The sequence below is a fragment of the Camellia sinensis genome, chromosome 1, assembly GCF_055761805.1.
Source record: "Camellia sinensis isolate YWXY chromosome 1, ASM5576180v1, whole genome shotgun sequence".
NCBI classification, from domain to species: Eukaryota; Viridiplantae; Streptophyta; class Magnoliopsida; order Ericales; family Theaceae; genus Camellia; species Camellia sinensis.
In genome coordinates this window covers 34,969,722-34,989,125 of record NC_138961.1, presented here as the reverse complement: position 1 = coordinate 34,989,125, position 19,404 = coordinate 34,969,722, and the positions used below count along the sequence as shown (strand labels likewise).

Below are 19,404 nucleotides of genomic sequence, written 5' to 3'. Positions count from 1 at the left end.
TCTAAAAAATATATAATGATACTTAATTGAAAAGTAATATAAAAAATAAATATAATCCCATATTAACTAGAAAGTGTGATTAAAAAAATATAAATAATCATAATTGAAAAGTGATATAAAAAATAAATATTATCATACTTAATCAAATCAAGTGTGATTAAAATATTAATCTAATTTTTTATCACACTTTTAATAAAAGTGAGATATTTTCATTTGTCAAAGTGTGATCTTTAACTGTTTTTTTAGTAGTGATTGGTTATAATATGAATATCATAATCAGAATATCGAACATGATAATCATTATATTTTTCATATTTTTTTCCCAAATTAAAATCATTCAAGTTGTTCATGGAACCTTCAAAGTAGAGAGGTTATAGAAATGTTAGAAGCAATGAATGGAATGGATTTAATCTCATCTTGACCCAAACGCGTCTGAAGACAGAGTAAGGGTAGAGAATGAGAAACGAGAGACCCGAATAGAGAGAGGGGTAGAGAAAGAGGAACAGAGACTACAACTAACCTGGATTTCGTGGACGGTGCTGTGAGTTGGACAATGGTGTGAGAGAGAGAAACGAAGAGCTTTGATGAAGCTATACAGTCTGCCTCTGCGTGTGAAATGAGAGCAATGGATCATTTGGGTCAAGAGAATAGATTTGGTGAGGAATAGAATTTGTCTCCAAAACACAAAACTACGTAGTTTTATAAATTGAAATATTTGGTGGCAAAATATTTATCCTCACTAATAATATTTTTAATGGAGACGGAATTTTTTGTCACTAACTTGGCGACATAATTCCCCTCAAATTTTTTAATAGCGGGAAAAAATTTTGGTGACGAAAAAAATAAAAATAATGACGAAAAATAATTTTGTCACCTAATTTTTTATTATGTATGTAGATTGGTGACGAAGTTTTATTTTTCTCTCTAAAAATGGCACATTTGGAGACAAAATATTATTTTCTTCACTAAAGGGTAAGTCTTTCGTGACAAAATTTATTTTCGTCATTAGTTTTCATCTCCAAAGACACTTTTTGTTGTAGTGGAGAGATAGATAGAGATACAGATTGATACGAAGACTGATAAAAAAAACAAAAAAAGAAAAAAAAAAGGAGGGAAAAGTAAACTGATCCAAAAAAAAAAGGAGGGAAAAATAATTTAGGAAAATTGATCCAAAAAAAAAAAGGAGGGAAAAATAATAGACTATTTTTTTTTCATCACTGCTTAATATGTTAAAATTCTTCTTTCAAAATTAGTGACAAAACAATTTTCTCACTAAAAGGCCTAAAAATATTAAAAATTATTGGTGACGAAAATATATATCTCACCAAATGGTTTTAAAATATTTAAAATCAAATTTTTCAAAAAAAAAAAAATTTATTGGTGACGCGAATATATTCTTCATTATTAATTTTTTAATTGTTGAAAAAAAAATCTCACCAAAAGTTTCTAAATTTTGGCACCATCAAAAAAAATTAGTGGGAAAAATTTAGGTGACGAAACTTATTTTTTTTCTCACCTAAAAGTAAGTATTTATTGACGGAAATACATTTCGTCACCTATTATTTTTATATTCTTATTATACGTGACAAAATTTATAATTCCTCATGGATTATTCTTATTTAGTGACGAAATTTGTTTTATTCACTAATTTTCGTCACCATACCAATACAGAGAATAAGAGAAAGAGATACCAGAAAAAGAGCAAAGAGAAATCAAGTACCAAATCACCGAGCGAAGAAGACGTGGCGGTTACCGGCAAGGCTACTAGTGGCGGCGACGATTGGCAAGGCTAATAGAGGCGACGATGGTGATCGGCGTGGTGGAGGAGCAAGAGATAAGATAAATTAATACCCTATTTTGAGAGAGAGAGAGAGAGATAAAGATGATAAACAGAAAAGGGGTAAAAAAAATTAATACCCTATTTTTTCTTAATTGCCGCTCAATATATCAAAAATTTCCCACCAAAATTGGTGACAATATTATTTCCTCACCAAAAGATATCAAAAATATTAAAACGTTTTGGTGACGAAAATATATTCCTCACAAATAATTTTATAATTAGTGACAAAATTTTTTCTCACCAAAAGTCTCAAAATTTTGGCGCCACCCAAAAAAAATAGCGGGAAATTTTTTGGTGACGAAACTTAATTTTTCCTCACTTAAAATGAAGTATTTATTGACGAAAATAAATTTTGTCACCTATCATTTTTATTTTTTTATTATATGTGACAAAATTTATAAATTCCTCACAAATTATTTTCATTTAGTGACGAATTTTATTTTCTTCACTAGTTTTCGTCACCATAGGTTACTTTTGTTGTAGTGCGAAATTACTTAAATGCCCTTCAATAATTTGAAGTATTACCAAATTGCCATGATATAAACCACAAAATCACTGTTCATCTCTAAGAGAGAGAGAGAGAGAGAGGAGAAAGAGTGGCGATTTCCGGCAACACAGGCGATTTCCGGCGACGCAGCCGATTTCCGGCGTGATGAACCAGATCCCTCTCTCTCTCTCTCTCCGATCGCGATCTGAAACCATCTGAGAACCAGATCTGAACCAAACCCATCGCGATCTGAAACCATCGCAGTGACGATGGACGGCATGGCGATCGACGGTGTGACGATGAAACCCTTCTCCTTCTCCTTCTCCTCTCCGGCGTCGTGATCTGAAACCCTTCTCCTCTCCGGCGTCGCGATCGCGATCAACGCTATCTCTCTCTCTTCGATATTGCGATCAACGACAAGCTTCTCTCTCTCTCTCTCTCTCTCTCTCTCTCTCTCTCTTCGTGATCAACGATTGCAGAGGGCTACTGGAGTGTGGGATGAGGAGGAGAAGAAGGGCGCGGCCGGCGGTGGCTAGGGCTGCCGGCGGTAGGGTTTGGAATTTGTGACGAATTATTAAATTAAAAAAAAATTAACAATTTTAATATTATTAATTAATATTAATTGTAATGGATTAATCATAAATTACTTTATATTTTAACAATTTTTATATTATTAGTTAATATTAATTGTAATGGATTAATAATAAATTTAAAAAATTAACAATTTTTATATTATTAAATAATATTAATTGTAATGGATTAATAATAATTTTAAAAAATTAACAATTTTTACAAGATTAATTGTAAACAATTTTTATTAAATAATATTAATTGTAATGGATTAATCAATTTTTATATTATTCTTAAGATTAATTTTTATAGCTTATTTCATAAGATTATTTATCTTAAGATTAATTCAACAAACACCACCAATTAAATCTATAATAAAAAAAAGCTTCAAAAAATTAATTTATTTCATAAGATTTTTGATGTTAAAAAATCTGAAATAATTGTATTATTAGTTATTTCATAATATTTATTTATTTCAGGTTATTATTATTTATTATTTAAAAAATCTGAAATCATTGTATTATTAGTTATTTCATAATATTTATTTATTTCAGGTTATTATTATTTATTATTTAAAAAATCTGAAATCATTGTATTATTACTTATTTCATAATATTTATTTATTTCAAGTTATTATTATTTATTATTTAAAAAATCTAAAATGATTGTATAAAAATTTATTTTTGTGTAATATTTATTTCATTGTATTATTATTTAAAAATAATAGGGTTATGTTAATTTGGTGTTGGAATGATCTCTTAATATGTAATTAATAGCAAAAAGTCTAGAAAAATTCAATTTACAACTGACAAGGGTAAAAAAGACATTTACACAGCAAAAAGCTACTTCACAGCTTATTTAACAAACACTACTCAGCAACTTAAATCTATAATCCAGCAGTTACACCAAACAAATTAACAGCTTCTGATTAAAGTCATAATCTATAATCTGTTAAGTTATAATCTATAATCTGTTTTAACAGCTACACCGAACGCCCCTATGATTGGATAGGCAATTGTCAATCCAACTACCCTAATAAATTCACTCATAAATTTTCTCAACCAAATGCGTTCAAGGTCTAACCCCACTATCACTCCAATCCTACCACTTATGGGGATAACAAACACGGCCTAAGTCCGATCTGAAGAACAGAGAGGTAGTATTGAAATGGATCACTCAGAAGAAACACCCCCACCACATGTACTTCAGAGAGGTAGTATTGAAATGGATCACTCACAAGAAACACTCCCACCACATGTACTCATCTTCCCTCTCCCCGCACAAGGACATGTAAACTCCATGCTCAAGTTGGCCGAGCTTCTCTGCGTCGCCGGCCTCCACGTCACATTCCTCGTCTCCGATCACATCCACGATGGCCTCCTCTGTCACACCGACGTTCACAAGCGTTTCGAGCACTATTGTCAATTCCGGTTCCAAACGATTTCTGATGGATTCCCGGTGGAAAGCCCCAGATCCGGTAGTGATTTTCTAACAGAGTTGGTTGATTCTTTAACCGTAGTCAAACCTCTTTTCCGAGACTTGTTTGTTCGCTCTAATCGTCTGAGCTCTAAGTTGAATCGGCCAGTAACGTGCATTATAGCAGATGGAGTATTGAGTTTTGCTATTGATGTTGCTGAAGAGATGGGTATTCCCATCATTTACTTCAGAACAATCAGCGCTTGTGCTTTCTGGGCTTATTTTTGCATCCCTCAACTCATTGAATCTGGAGAGCTTCCCTTCAAAGGTGTGTTTGCATGATCTGCTTTGCACAACATATACATTTTTCATTTATTTTTTTAATTAGTGATTTTTGTAGGAAATGATTTGGATGTACCAATACAAAGCATACCGGGCATGGAATCTTTTCTCCGGCGGCGAGACCTTCCTGGTATTTGTCGTGTTGGTGACTCAAGCAACCATGGTTTACAATTTCTATCAATTGAAACGAGGGTAACACCAAGAGCCCGAGCCGTCATACTCAACACATTCGAAGATCAAGAAGGACCCATACTCTCTCACATACGTACTCAGATGCCGAACGTACACACCATTGGACCACTCCACGCGCACCTCAAAACAAGACTGGTAGCGACAGCACCGGTGACGGTGGCGTCCTCATCGAACAGTATATGGGAAGAAGACCGGAGCTGCATGACGTGGCTCGACGCACAACCATCACAATCTGTAATCTATGTGAGTTTTGGAAGCCTTACAATCATCACAAGGCCCCAGCTAATTGTTGGGTTGGGTTGGGTTTCCATCCTATGTGGAGGAAAGCCCAAAATATTTAGTAAGCCCATGTGAATTTCAAAGCTCATATGAAGAGGTTATATTTTTTGAAAAGATCTGATCCATAAGTTTAAGATTACAAACCCTTTCTCTGTACACAAAAAGAGACGTAGAAGCTGCCACCAAAACAGAGAGGAGAGGAGAAATTCTGTCCAGCAGTGATCAAGCTATCCGATCAACAAGAATTTGTGGTCCGATTGAGCTGAAATTTGGTAGGCGAGTTCACAACTCAAGACTCTAAATTCTGGACGGTGGAGATCATATTTGGAGTTTTCTACTGCTGGTTTTTGGCCCGTGAACAGTACCTTTTTTGGTGAGATTTTTCCTAAACTTTGTAGTTTGATCTTTGATTGCCAAGGAAGCTTATTTGTAAGTTGTTCTTGATTGTTTGCCTCTAGTTCTATCTAGAGAGAACTCTTGTATACCCATTATTTGTTTATAGTGGAGATATTTGGTGGACTACGGTCCCGTGGTTTTTCCTTTCCACATCGGGAAGGTTTTTCACATTAAAAATTGCTATTGCCTTATTGTGTGATTGTTGGATCATTGTTTTCAGATTATTTTCAGAATATATTGTGCTCTATTAAATTGCTTCCTAATAGGTTCACACAAAGAGGGAGAATAAACATTTCCGCTATTTTTGTGCCGGATTCGGATATTTCAAATTTGGTTTTTTTTTGTTTTGTTTTCTCCCAACATAGTGGTATCAGAGCTTGGTTCATATTTTTGTACATCTTGTGTTGAATAATGGAAGCAAATTTGAGTAGAATGGTTACCTTGAATGGTTCTAATTATCACACATGGAAAGGAAAAATGGAAGACCTCCTTTATGTGAAACAATTTCATCTACCGGTGTTTGCTACTGAAAAACCAGAAAATAAATCTGATGAAGAATGAACATTACTACATCGACAAGTGTGTGGGTACATTAGGCAATGTGTGGATGATAATGTTTTGAATCATATTAGTGGAGAGACACATGCCCGTACACTTTGGAACAAACTTGAACAATTATATGCTCGGAAGACTGGAAACAATAAAATGTTTCTAATAAAGCAATTGATGACCTTGAGATACCAAGATGGAACCCCATTGACAGATCACTTGAACACTTTTCAAGGAGTAATTAATCAGTTGGCTGGAATGAGTATCAAGTTCGACGATAAGGTACAGGGGTTGTGCTTGCTTGGTACATTGCCGGACTCTTGGGAGACATTTAGAATGTCATTATCTAACTCGGCTCCAGATGGTGTAATTAATATGGATCTGGCTAAGAGCAGTATTTTAAATGAAGAGATGAGGATGAAATCACAGGGATCTTCTTCACAGTCAGAGGTTTTGGTTACAGAAAAGAGGGGGAGAAGCAAGAGCAGAGGTCCGAAGAACAGAGATAGAGGTAGAAACAAGTCCAACAAATTTGCTAATGCCGAGTGTTATCATTGTGGCATGAAAGTGCACATCAAGAAACAGTGTAGAAAATTAAAGAGAGAGAACAAGGAGAAAGGGATTGAGCATGATGGAAAGGATAATGATCAAGTTGCCACCGCTACTTCCGAAGACTTTCTCATTGTTTATGATGAAGATGTTGTTAACATAGCATGCCATGAGACCAACTGGGTGATTGATAGTGGTGCCTCTATTTATGCTACATCTCGAAAAGATTTCTTCACATTCTACATACCTGGTGACTTTGGTTCAGTAAAGATGGGTAATGATGGCTTGGCCAAAATTATTGGTGTTGAAGACGTGCACTTGGAGACGAATAATGGCACGAGGTTGGTTCTTAGAGATGTAAAGCATATTCCTGATATCCGTATGAATTTGATTTCTGCAGGTAAACTTGATGATGAAGGGTATTGCAACACTTTCAGTAATGGTCAGTGGAAGCTCACTAGGGGTGCTATGGTTGTGGCTCGAGGCAAGAAGCATTCTACTTTGCACGTAATACAAGCAAGGCTCCCCAAAGAAGCTATTAATGCAATGGATGATGAGTCTACAGTGGAATTGTGGCATAAAAGGCTTGCTCACATGAGTGAGAAAGGCCTGGCAACATTGGCTAAAAAGAATCTTCTGTCTGGAATGAAGAATGCACTTTTGAAAAGGTGTACTCACTGTTTGGTAGGAAAGCAGAATAGAGTTTCCTTCAAGAGTTCTCCTCCTTCAAGAAAGCCAAATATACTTGATTTGGTATATTCAGATCTCTATGGTCCTATGAAGACAAGAACACTTGGTGGCTCTTGTTACTTTGTGACCTTCATAGATTATTATTCAAGGAAGTTGTGGGTCTACACTTTAAAAAGCAAAGATCAAGTGTTGGAGACTTTTAAATAGTTCCAAGCCTTAGTTGAGAGACAGACTGGGAAGAAGCTCAGGTGCATCAGAACAGATAATGTGGGAGAGTATTGCGGTTCTTTTGATGATTATTGCAGACAACAGGGTATTCGACATCAAAAGACACCCCCGAAGACTCCTCAGTTGAATGGTTTAGCTGAAAGGATGAACAGGACACTGGTTGAAAGAGTTAGATGCTTACTTTCATAGGCACGGTTGCCAAGATCCTTTTGGGGTGAGGCTTTGAGTATAGTTGTACATGTTCTTAATCTCACACCATGTGTTCCTCTTCAGTTCGATATACCAGACAGAGTTTGGACTGGCAAGGATGTTTCCTATGATCACCTGCGTGTCTTTGGATGTAAAGCATTTGTTCATATTCCCAAAGATGAGAGGTCTAAGCTCGATATGAGGACCCGACAGTGCATTTTTCTAGGCTATGGCTTAGATGAGTTTGGCTACAGGTTATATGATCCAGTTGACAAGAAACTAGTGAGAAGCCGAGATGTTGTATTTATTGAAGATCAAACTATGCAAGATATTGAAAAAGCAGAGAACACAATATCCTGGCATAGTGATGGTTTAGTTGACTTGGATCCGGTTCCTTCGACAGATTTGCCTGCACAGGTTGAACATGATGTTCAGAATGACCAACAAGGTCTAGGTGATGTTGATGACCCCTTACATGTCGAGACATGTGATGAGACTCTTGAGTAGTTGGCAACACCAGAGATACCACCAGATGTTCCAACCAGGAGGTCAGCTAGAGACCGACATCTTTCCACTTGGTATTCTGCAGATGACTATGTGTTAATTATTGATGTGGGAGAGCCCAAGGGTTATGCAGAAGCCATAGAAGATGAACATAAGCTGGAATGGGCTGATGCGATGCAAGATGAGATGCAATCATTGCATGACAATCACACTTTTGAGTTGGTGAAACTGCCTAAGGACAAGAGAGAACAAGTGGGTGTACAGGGTGAAACATGATGAACTTACTTCACAACCACGATACAAAGCTAGACTAGTTGTTAAAGGGTTCAGTTAGAGAAAAGACATTGATTTTGATGAGATCTTCTCACCAGTTGTAAAAATGTCTTCTATTCATGTGGTTCTTAGCTTAGCCGCTAGTCTAGACTTAGAGATTGAGCAAATGGATGTGAAAACTGCCTTCCTTCATGGTGACTTGGAGGAAGAGATTTACATGGAACAATCAGAGGGTTTCAGGGTGAAAGGAAAAGAGGATTATGTGTGTCAGCTAAAGAAAAGTCTTTATGGTCTGAAGCAGGCACCCAGACAGTGGTATTAGAAGTTTGAGTCAGTTATGGAGGAGCAAGGCTACATGAAAACTACTTCTGACCATTGTGTATTTGTGCAGAAATTCTCTGATGATGATTTTATTATTTTACTGCTCTATGTTGATGACATGTTGATTGTTGGCAGGAATCCTTCGAGAATTGACAAATTGAAGAAGCAACTAAGCAAGTTCTTTGCCATGAAAGACTTGGGGCCAACAAAGCAAATTCTTGGTATTTGAATCTATCGAAACAGAAAAGAGAAGAAATTGTATATGTCACAAGAGCAGTACATTGAAAAAGTGCTTGAAAGATTCAATATGAACAATGCTAAAGTGGTTAGCTCACCTCTTGCTACTCATTTTAAGTTAAGCACTAATCAAAGCCCTTCTACAAATAAAGAGAAGGAAGATATGGAAAGAGTTCCATATGCCTCAGCTGTGGGAAGCTTAATGTATGCAATGGTCTGCACAAGGCCAGATATAGCTCATTCAGTTGGTGTGGTTAGCCGATTTCTTTCAAATCCAGGAAGAGAGTATTGGAATGCAGTAAAGTGGATAATGAGATATCTTAGAGGCACTTCCAGGTTGACACTCAGTTTTGGAAATGGACAACAAATTTTAGTTGGCTACACTGATGCAGATATGGCAAGAGATGTGGATATCCGTAAGTCTACTTCGGGTTATTTGATCACTTTCTCAGGTGGAGCTGTTTCTTGGCAGGCAAGGTTGCAAAAATGTGTTGCACTCTCTACAACAGAGGCAGAGTTTATTGCGGCAACAGAAGCTTGTAAAGAGTTGCTATGGATGAAAAAGTTCTTGATGGAGCTTGGTTTCAAACAATAACAATATGTGTTGTTTTGTGATAACCAAAGTGCTATTCACTTGGCTAAGAACTCTACATTCCATTCGAGGTCGAAGCACATCGACGTGAGGTACCATTGGATAAGAGAAATTCTTAATCATAAGTTGTTGGAACTTGGAAAAATTCATACTGATGATAACGGTGCTGATATGTTGACAAAAGCTTTGGTAAGGGAGAAGCTTGAGACATGTTTCTCAATTGCCGGGATGGAGAATCACTCCACCTAGTCGGAAAGGGGGAGATTTGTTGGGTTGGATTTCCATCCTATGTGGAGGAAGGCCCAAAACATTTAGTAAGCCCATGTGAATTCCAAAGCCCACATGGAGAGGTTATGTTTTTTGAAAAGATCTGGCCCATAAGTTTAGGATTACAAACCCTTTCCCTGTACACAAAAAGAGACGTAGAAGCTGCCACCAAAACAGAGAGGAGAGGAGAAATTTTTTCCAGCAGTGATCAAGCTATCCGATCAACAAGAATTTGTGGTCCAATTGAGCTGAAATTTGGCAGGCGAGTTCACAACTCAAGACTCTAAATTCTGGACGGTGGAGATCAGATTTGGAGTTTTCTACTGCTGGTTTTTGGCCCGTGAACAGTACCGTTTTTGGTGAGATTTTTCCTAAACTTTGTAGTTTGATCTTTGGTTGCCAAGGAAGCTTATTTGTAAGTTGTTCTTGATTGTTTGCCTCTAGTTCTATCTAGAGAGAACTCTTGTATACCCATTATTTGTTTATCGTGGAGATATTTGGTGGACTACGGTCTCGTGGTTTTTCCTTTCCACATCGGGAAGGTTTTCCATATTAAAAATTGCTATTGCCTTATTGTGTGATTGTTGGATCATTGTTTTCAGATTATTTTCAGAATATATTGTGCTCTATTAAATTGCTTCCTAATAGGTTCACACAAAGAGGGAGAATAAACACTTCCGCTATTTTTGTGCCGGATTCGGATATTTCAAATTTGGTTTTTTTTTGTTTTGTTTTCTCCCAATACTAATGGAGTTCTGGCATGGACTAGTAAACAGTGGGAAGCGATTCTTGTGGGTCATAAGGCCCGACTTGGTCACCGGCGGAGATGGGGAGGGTCAGATCCCAACCGAGCTCTTGGAGACAACCAAGGAAACGGGCTACATCGTGGGATGGGCTCCACAGGAAGATGTCCTCAATCACGAGGCTATTGGTAGTTTTTTGACTCACAGCGGATGGAACTCAACTTTGGAGAGTATAATTGCCGGAGTGCCAATGATATGTTGGCCTTACTTTATCGATCAGCAGGTTACTAGTAGGTTTGTTGGGGAGGTGTGGAGGCTTGGGATGGACATCAAGGATACTTGTGATAGAGTCATAGTTGAGAAGATGATCAGGGATCTGATGGAGGTGAGGAAAAGTGAGTTTGTGCATTTGGCCAATCGAATGGCAGAGTTAGCTAGAAACGCCATTGGTGAAGGTGGGTCATCTTATTGTAATTTGGACCGTCTGATCGAGGGCTTGCAATTGATGAGTGTGCAATCACGGACTTAGCTAAAGCTTGGTTGGTTTAACAAATTCTTATGTCAATTATCGAATCAATGTAATAGTTTTCTTAGCGTGTTGAGTCTTATAATTGTGAGGATGGCAATGTATTGAAATTGTGAATGATGGCCAAGAAGCAATTACCCTTAAACAAACAGAAAAAGGTTTCTATTCTATGTAGAAGAACCGACTGCATAATCATGCACATATTTCTGTTTTTTTTATCAAATTTGGCCCCCCATGCATTTACTTCTTACACAATAATTTTAGTTATATTAGATTTTTGGGACTGAATTTAAATTTTTTTATATAAGACCAATAAATTCTGGAAATCCGAGTATATAAATCTAGGGATTTTGTGTAGTAGAATATTATGACAATAGTCCAGATTTGATTGAATTAGTTATTTATTTTCTATCACTAACTGTGAGTTTGATTTTCGCCCAAGCACGGTTTGCTATTGGTGGCATTTTTGATATTGTTGCTCGATAACAGAAAAGATTAAAGAGGATGGACCATCAACTATATATCAATTTGCACCCTCAAAGATATTTAAATGTGCAAATGATCCATTAAAAGATCAATTGAAACAATATTTCGTAAATAAATAAAAAAAATGTTTAGAAGTACAACTAACACTAAAAGATTAATTGGAACAAATTCTAACATGAATTTTAATTAATTTTGGCAACATCCACCCTAAATATTTAGGCCTTGTTTGGTTTGTGTTTCTCAAAAAATTTTGAGAAAAATTTTCTACAAATAAGTTTTCAAAAGTAATTAAACCAAACAAATTTTCCCAATTTTTTTTTTTTTCAAAACTTGTTTGGTTTACAAATTTTCCAAACAAATCTCTTTCTCATACACATCAAATCAATCACTTTTTCCAAAACTCTCTTTCAAAATAATTTTTTAAAACATCTTTTGAAAAAAGACCAAATCAAACAAATTTTTATACTTTTTATCTTAAAACATGTTTCTCAAATACAAACCATACAAGGCCTTAATCTTTCGAGAAATAAATTGTACCTTTAAAAATATTTAGGTAGAGCAAGTTGTGCCCTTGAACATCTTCTTAGGAGGTAGCTTGCTTAAAAGGTTTTTTAGGGAACTATTTCTGGGATCATTAACCTAATACAATACAATGATAAATAAAGTATGACAAATAAATATAATTAATGTAGAAAAGAATTACACTGGTATTAGTTTTTTCTTGGCTTTTAACATCACATTGTTATGACTAACAAATTGAAATTCTAGTACAATTTGGGGTAGAACATTTGTACTTTCTAGAATTATTAATGTAGTCATGTTATGAATTCAAAAAAAAAAAAAAATGTTTAGAAATTTATTTAGAATTTAAATTGTACAAATCAAATATATCCGACACATCAAGTTCAATCTCCGAGATCTTTTCTATTATCCTTTGCCACCAAGGTTCATGAGACAATGACATTTCTCTTGCTCACACTCTATTTCGTATATCTAATTTATTTTTTACACATTAGAGTTCTATAGTCTCAAAAAATATTTTTAAAAAATGTTCAAAAATATATTTAACGGTTGCTAGTAAAATGTAATGGTTGGCTACAACTTGTTTAGATGACAATTATGAAAAAATATTGTTTTTAACAAGATTTGTCTTTGTTTGGCAACTATTAAAAATAATACATTTGAATATAGTTTTGACAACTACCAAAAATAACACATTTTTTCTTTACCTTTTGGTTTTTAGTAAATTTAAAATTTTTTGCATTAAATTTTTCTACAAACTTTTTTTTTTTATTTTGAAATAATCTAAAACAATTTCTAAAGATTTAAAAAAAAAAAACACACACACACACACACACACATCAATCCTAAACTTTTCCAATAAAAAAAAAAAAACTTGGTTTTTGTGCAATAAATTTGTTCTAAAAAACTAAAAAAAAAATTTGCCAAATCCAACCTTAATTATTTAGCTAGCCTGTGTACATTCCAAACTGTGGCTATAAAAATTTTGAAAAAAGTAATAAAACCAAACAGTGCCATTTTGGGAACATAGTAAAAAGTCACATTTTTTGACAAAATGTCCAAAAACGTGGCTGCAAAAAACGCAACAAAATCCCTTTGGAAAGTGCCAAAAATGCAGCCCTAAAATTACAAATTAGGACCTATGAAAAAAAAATAAAAAAATAAATCTCTTATGTTGGGTAAGGATATTTTGGTCATTTTAATTTGATTTGATACCATAAATAAATATTAAACTAAAAAGCAAAAAGTCAACTTTTTACTAACTTCCCAAATCACTTCTAAAAAAGTCAAAAAATTTGATAAAAAGTCAAAAGTCAACTTTTTATCAACTTCCTAAAACAACCCACAATAACAATCATCCATCACCAATGCTCATCAAATAAGGATTTCTTGAGTACGAGACAATGAAAATCAGAATGATGAGATATGGCTAATTAATCTCTGTAGAGATTCATGTGAAGACCCACCTTGCATCACACAAAGATTCACTTTCTCCTTCAAATGTAGCATTCTCTCTCTTATCTCCTTCCCTTCTTTCTCCACCATCAGTCCTCTAATGGCTCTCTCAATGTCCCCTCTCTCCAACCCATTCTCCAATTGCACACCAACCTTCCAAACATGGCTTACATACCTCGCATTCACAAGTTGATCAGTGAAGCGAGGCATGCAAATCATCGGAACCCCTTCACAAATACTCTCCAACGTTGAATTCCATCCATTATGAGTCCAAAATGCCCCCACAGCAGGATGTGCCAGCACGTCCTGTTGAGGGGCCCAATTGACAATATGTCCCCTTCCGCCCAACATCTCTATGAACCCATTCGGCAACGATTCAAGCCACTTCCGACCACGCACTGACCCGGGCCTAACAACCCACAAGAAAGGTTGCTTGCTATTAGCTAGCCCCCAAGCTGCCTCCAAAAATTCCTTTTCATCCATTGCCGCGATACTACCAATGCTCACGTAAAGAACAGATTTTGGGGCTTGTGTTTTGAGCCAGGGAATGGAGGTTTCGTCGTGTGTTAGTAAGCTACTAGAAGAAGCAGGGAAGTAGCGGTGAAAAGGGCCAATTGGGAAGATTGGGATGTGGAAGTCTTGGCAAAGAGTGGCGAGTGCAGGTTGTTCAAGTTCTTCAAAGGAGTTAAAAATGAGCCCCGAAGAAGCCTTGTTTTGTCTGACCATGTCTGTTAGAAATTGATAATATGAGTCGAAGTTGGATGTCTTGATCACCGGTAGGTCTTTGACTCTGAGGGGAGGCAGCTCCGAAATTGGCTCTTCCAGCCTGGAATCTAAACACAAATTAAGCAGATTTCAGTCCCCAAAAAATAAAATTGCATAGAAAAAATTGGAAGAATTTAAGTGATTATGTTTATGATTACTTCTTGTTAGATATTATGATATTTTTAATATTAATTTGTATGATATGTATTTCATCAATGTTGTGATTCACCTCATCCTTTTTTTGTTCTGTTTTTGAGCATATGGTGTAAAACAATTGAAGAAAGGTATACAATGAGTTTTATTGAAGGAAAGAAAAAATGTCTTCAAGTTTGAAAAACAAGATAAATATTTGGTAGAGAAAAGCAGTTGAATTAGGACAAGCCAAAAGATAAATGCTCCTGCACCAGTTTCTTAGTTTTATCAACCGGAAGGGTTTGAATATCTCAACTCAATTTGTTTGTTCTAAATATTTCATCTATAATGTAACTTTTCAATATTTACTGATGATTTCTTGTAATATTCACCAACACTTGTTAACAATCTTTTCCAAACAAATCAGTGCGAGATTTGGGTTTCGGATTTGGCCTAGATTCTAGCTTGGCCACAACAAGCTATGTTGTTCAACAAAGGGTGTTGTCACCATTTCAGAAACTACACACAAGTTACACTAATGAACAGTTAGTTAATCAAATCATAATCAAAGGTCTTAACCTTAAAAAAAAAAAGCATTTCAGTGGAAATTTTAAAAAATAATATCAATTTGATGAAAAAAGTTTATAAATTTATCTTTGAATGTTGCAAAGTTCTCCGCTAATATGCAAATATTTTCCCCAAAATCCACTGAAGTGACATTTTCCCCCCAAAAAAACTATCACCAGTTTAGACATTTTCTTCCACTTATGGTTGAACTCTTCAAGTCACTCTGCTTCATGTTAGTTATCTAAAACAACAAAATCTATATATTATTCACAACCATCTTAGCTAAAAACAGAGCAGATCTAAAAACAGAGCAACAGATCCAGAGAAGAAGAAGAAGAAAAAGAAAAAAAAAAAACACACCTTGAACTGGGAAGTAACCCTTTTCGAACAAAGTTGGAAAAGCCGCAAAAGCAGCGTACGAAGACACACCGCCGGTCCGCAACACAAGCCTGGACAGTTTGAGGCAATCAGCTACGGGTCCAGCGAAGTGCAAGATAGCATCGGAGATCAAGCAAGCAACAGGATCTTCCTCTTCAGCATCGGAAATCAAGCGAACAAGACAATCTCGAAATGGGTTTATGCATCTGAGATTGAGGAGTAGAATGAGAGATAAGAGGTCGGTTGTGGAGGCTTCGGATTGGGACAAGCCGTCGGGGAAGGAGAGGAAGGTGAAGTGAGGGTAGTTGGAAGGGTTGGGAGAGGGAAAGCTGGTGTGGAGGATGATTGTTATGGAGAAGCCATGGGAGTGAAGGATGTTTGCGAGCTGAAGCATAGGGTTTATGTGGCCTTGCAATGGCAGCGGGAGGAGGACTACCCGGTGCCGCTGCCTTGTTTGCTGCATTTGGGCTCTCTGTTTCTTTGGTTATCCCATCCTGGATGGAGAGTGTTCCTTTATTTGATTTTCTGGTTTAGTTATCATATTATTTTATAGCAGTATGTTATATCTTATTTTGTGTTATGATTTGATTTTTTTTTTCCTTTTTCCTTTCATTATAATTAAAAAATATAAAATTATATCATTTTATTTTTTAATTATAAAATGAATATGATATACACTTTTATAGTGTTTTCCTTTCATTAAAGTAATTTTATTGTTGTATAAAAAAATAATTAGAAATTTTATTTTTTATATTAATTTTGTTAAATAAACATTTTTGATAATAGAATATTTATAATTTTCAAAATTATAGTGAATAATTTATATTTTAAAATTAAAAAAATAATTTAATACAACAATAATATTATATAATTAGTATCACTTTTTGTCTTTTACCCCCTCTCTATGGCGGTGTTTGGGAAAAAAAAATTTTGATTTTTTTTTTTTGTTTTTTTTCACTACAAGACAAATATTTTACAAAATCAAAAAAAAAAAAAAAATCTAAACAAAATATCACATCAAATCCCATAATCATTTCACTTTTTCTTTCATGAACATCACATCTAACCACAAAAAAACCTAACTATCTTTCCAAACACAAAAAACTTTTTCTCCAATAATATCCTACAATTAAAAAAACCTACAAAAAAATCCACTTTCCAAACACCCACTATATATATAGGAGCTTTTTCCATAAATTCTACTTTAATTACTTATGTTCCAATTAGTCCAAAATTTATTCTAATATTCCATTTAGTCCTGTCCTTGATAAAAAGATGATATTACCCTTATGTTCATATCATAGGTGCCTTTTTTCTTTGAAACACTAACCAAAAAATTTACAATTTTGTTTTTCCCCAAAATCAGAACCCTAACATTGAACTCCTTCTTTGATCAAAACTCTACGATTGACAAGTACTGTTCATGCAGGCAACAAAAATCGCCAAGAACTGTTCATTCCGACAACATAGATCGCCATGAACAATACATTCCAGCAACTGAGATCGCCAATAACTGTTCATTCTGGGAATTGAGATCGTTATTCCAATCGATATCCACAATGGTGAACAAAAGTAAGTTGTTTTCTTCAGTTTCATACTATTTTTTGAAATTAAATCCACTAGTTCATATTCTTTCATTAAAATCACTAAATTTGAATATTTACATTTCAATGTTTGAGGTTTAATGTTTATTGATTCCACATTTAGCCATTGAAATTTACAGATTAGAAATTTTTTCTTTATGAATGCTTTGTTTTTCATGTCACATTGGTATAAGTAAATGAAAATATTTACATTCCAATTGTAAATATTTATGAATGCTCTGTTTGTCAGCTTTAGTGTTTAGGGACTCAATATTTAGGGTTTGTAATTTATGAATTACAAATTTCTGATTTTATGAATGTTCTGATTCATGTTTCAAGAATTAATTTTCTCATTGTGAATGTTTGAATTCTGTTTTCTATATTATATTGATTATGTTGTGTCACATTATTAATATTCCATCGTTGACAATCGTGTTTGAACTATGAATCTTCTCATTGTGAATGTTTAGAGTTTGTTATCCATGTTATATTGATTATGGTAAGTCACACTATTGATATTCCGTTGTTGACATTTGTGTTTCAAGTATGAATCTTCACATTGTAAATGATTGGAGTCTATTTTCATTGCTACATCGATTATGTTGAGCCATATTGTTGAGATTCCAATAGACTCAAAACACCATTGTTAGTGTTTGGAATTTGTTTTGACATTTCATTGATTATGTTGACTGAATTGTCACATTGTTGACATTTGTGTTTGAAGTATGAATCTTCTCATTGTGAATGTTTGGAGTTTATTTTCTATATTACATTGATTATGTTGAGTCACATTCTCAAGGTTTTGTTTTGACATTCTTGTTTGAAGTATAAACCTTCCCATTGTGAATGTTTGAAGTCTAATTTTCATCTTACATTGAAAATGTTCAATCATATAATTGATATTTCAGTATTCACATTTTTCATTCAATTAATGTGCTAATTGTTTTTTAGTAGGAATTTTCACATAGTTAGTATTTGGAGCCTATTTTTCACGTCACATTGATTATGTTGAGTCAATGGTCACATTGTCAATATTCCATTGTTGACATTCGTGTTTGAATTATGAATCTTCTCATTGTGAATGTTTAGAGTTTATTATCCATGTTATATTGATTATGTTAAGTCACATTATCGATATTCCATCGTTGATATTTGTGTTTCAAGTATGAATCTTCACATTGTAAATGATTGGAGTCTATTTTCATTGTTACATCGATTATGTTGAGCCATATTGTTAAGATTTCAATAGACTCAAAACACCATTGTTAGTGTTTGAAATTTGTTTTAACATTTCATTGATTATGTTGAGTGAATTGTTGACATTTGTGTTTGAAGTATGAATATTCTCATTGTGAATGTTTGGAGTTTCTTTTCCATGTTACATTGATTATGTTGAGTCACATTGTCAAGGTTTTGTTTTGACATTCATGTTTGAAGCATAAACCTTCCCATTGCGAATGTTTGGAGTCTAATTTTTATCTTACATTGAAAATGTTCAATCATATAGTTGATATTCCAATATTAACATTTTTCATTCAAAGTAATATGCTAATTATTTTTTAGTAGGAATTTTCTCATTGTTAATATTTGGAGTCTATTGTTCACGTCACATTATTTCAGCTTTTAGCTTAATTTAAACTATTTTGATGTATTTGGTTCAGCTTAACAATACAGCTTATAGCTTTTTGTAAGTCAAAAATCAACTTATTCTTTAAGTGAGGGAGGAGAAGCTTAATTTATAAGTCAAAAATCAACTTATGTTCACAGTTATAAGCTATAAGCTGTTAGGTTATAAGTTATAATCACTTTCCCATAGCTCTACCAAACGGGGCCTACAATAGACTCAAAACACCATTGTTAGTGTTTGGAATTTGTTTTAACATTTCATTGATTATGTTGAGTGAATTGTCACATTGCTTACATTTGTGTTTGAAGTATGAATATTCTCATTATGAATGTTTGAAGTTTGTTTTTCATGTTACATTGATTATGTTGAGTCACATTGTCAATGTTTTGTTTTGACATTCATGTTTGAAGTATAAACCTTCCCATTTTGAATGTTTGGAGTCTAATTTTCATCTTACATTGAAAATGTTCAATCATAAAGTTGATATTTCAATATTCACATTTTTCATTTAAAATAATGTGCTAATTGTTTTTCAGTAGGAATTTTCTCATTTTTAGTATTTGGAGTCTATTTTTCACGTCACATTGATTATATTGAGTGAATGGTCACATTGTCGAGATTCCATCATTGACATTCGTGTTTGAAGTATGAATCTTCTCATTTTGAATGTTTAGAGTTTGTTATTTTATGTTATATTAA

General features: G+C 34.3%; 2 protein-coding genes across 2 annotated transcripts; one reads left to right on the top strand and one right to left on the bottom strand.

The window, feature by feature from the left end:
* Nucleotides 1-3,979: 3,979 nt before the first annotated feature.
* Nucleotides 3,980-11,229, top strand: LOC114258357 (7-deoxyloganetic acid glucosyltransferase-like). The gene is made up of 4 exons (XM_082875994.1): nt 3,980-4,641; nt 4,714-5,135; nt 7,460-7,462; nt 10,675-11,229. Exons 1-4 carry the CDS (start codon nt 4,065-4,067, stop codon nt 11,191-11,193), a joined length of 1,521 nt encoding a protein of 506 aa, XP_082732120.1. The 5' UTR covers nt 3,980-4,064; the 3' UTR covers nt 11,194-11,229.
* A 2,317-nt stretch (nt 11,230-13,546) lies between these two features.
* On the bottom strand, nt 13,547-16,011 carry LOC114258697 (UDP-glycosyltransferase 76B1). The gene is made up of 2 exons (XM_028198677.2): nt 15,478-16,011; nt 13,547-14,486 (listed from the first exon to the last, which is right to left on the bottom strand). The coding sequence occupies exons 1-2, from the start codon at nt 15,956-15,958 to the stop codon at nt 13,609-13,611; spliced, it is 1,359 nt and encodes a 452-aa protein (XP_028054478.2). The 5' UTR covers nt 15,959-16,011; the 3' UTR covers nt 13,547-13,608.
* Nucleotides 16,012-19,404: the final 3,393 nt, after the last annotated feature.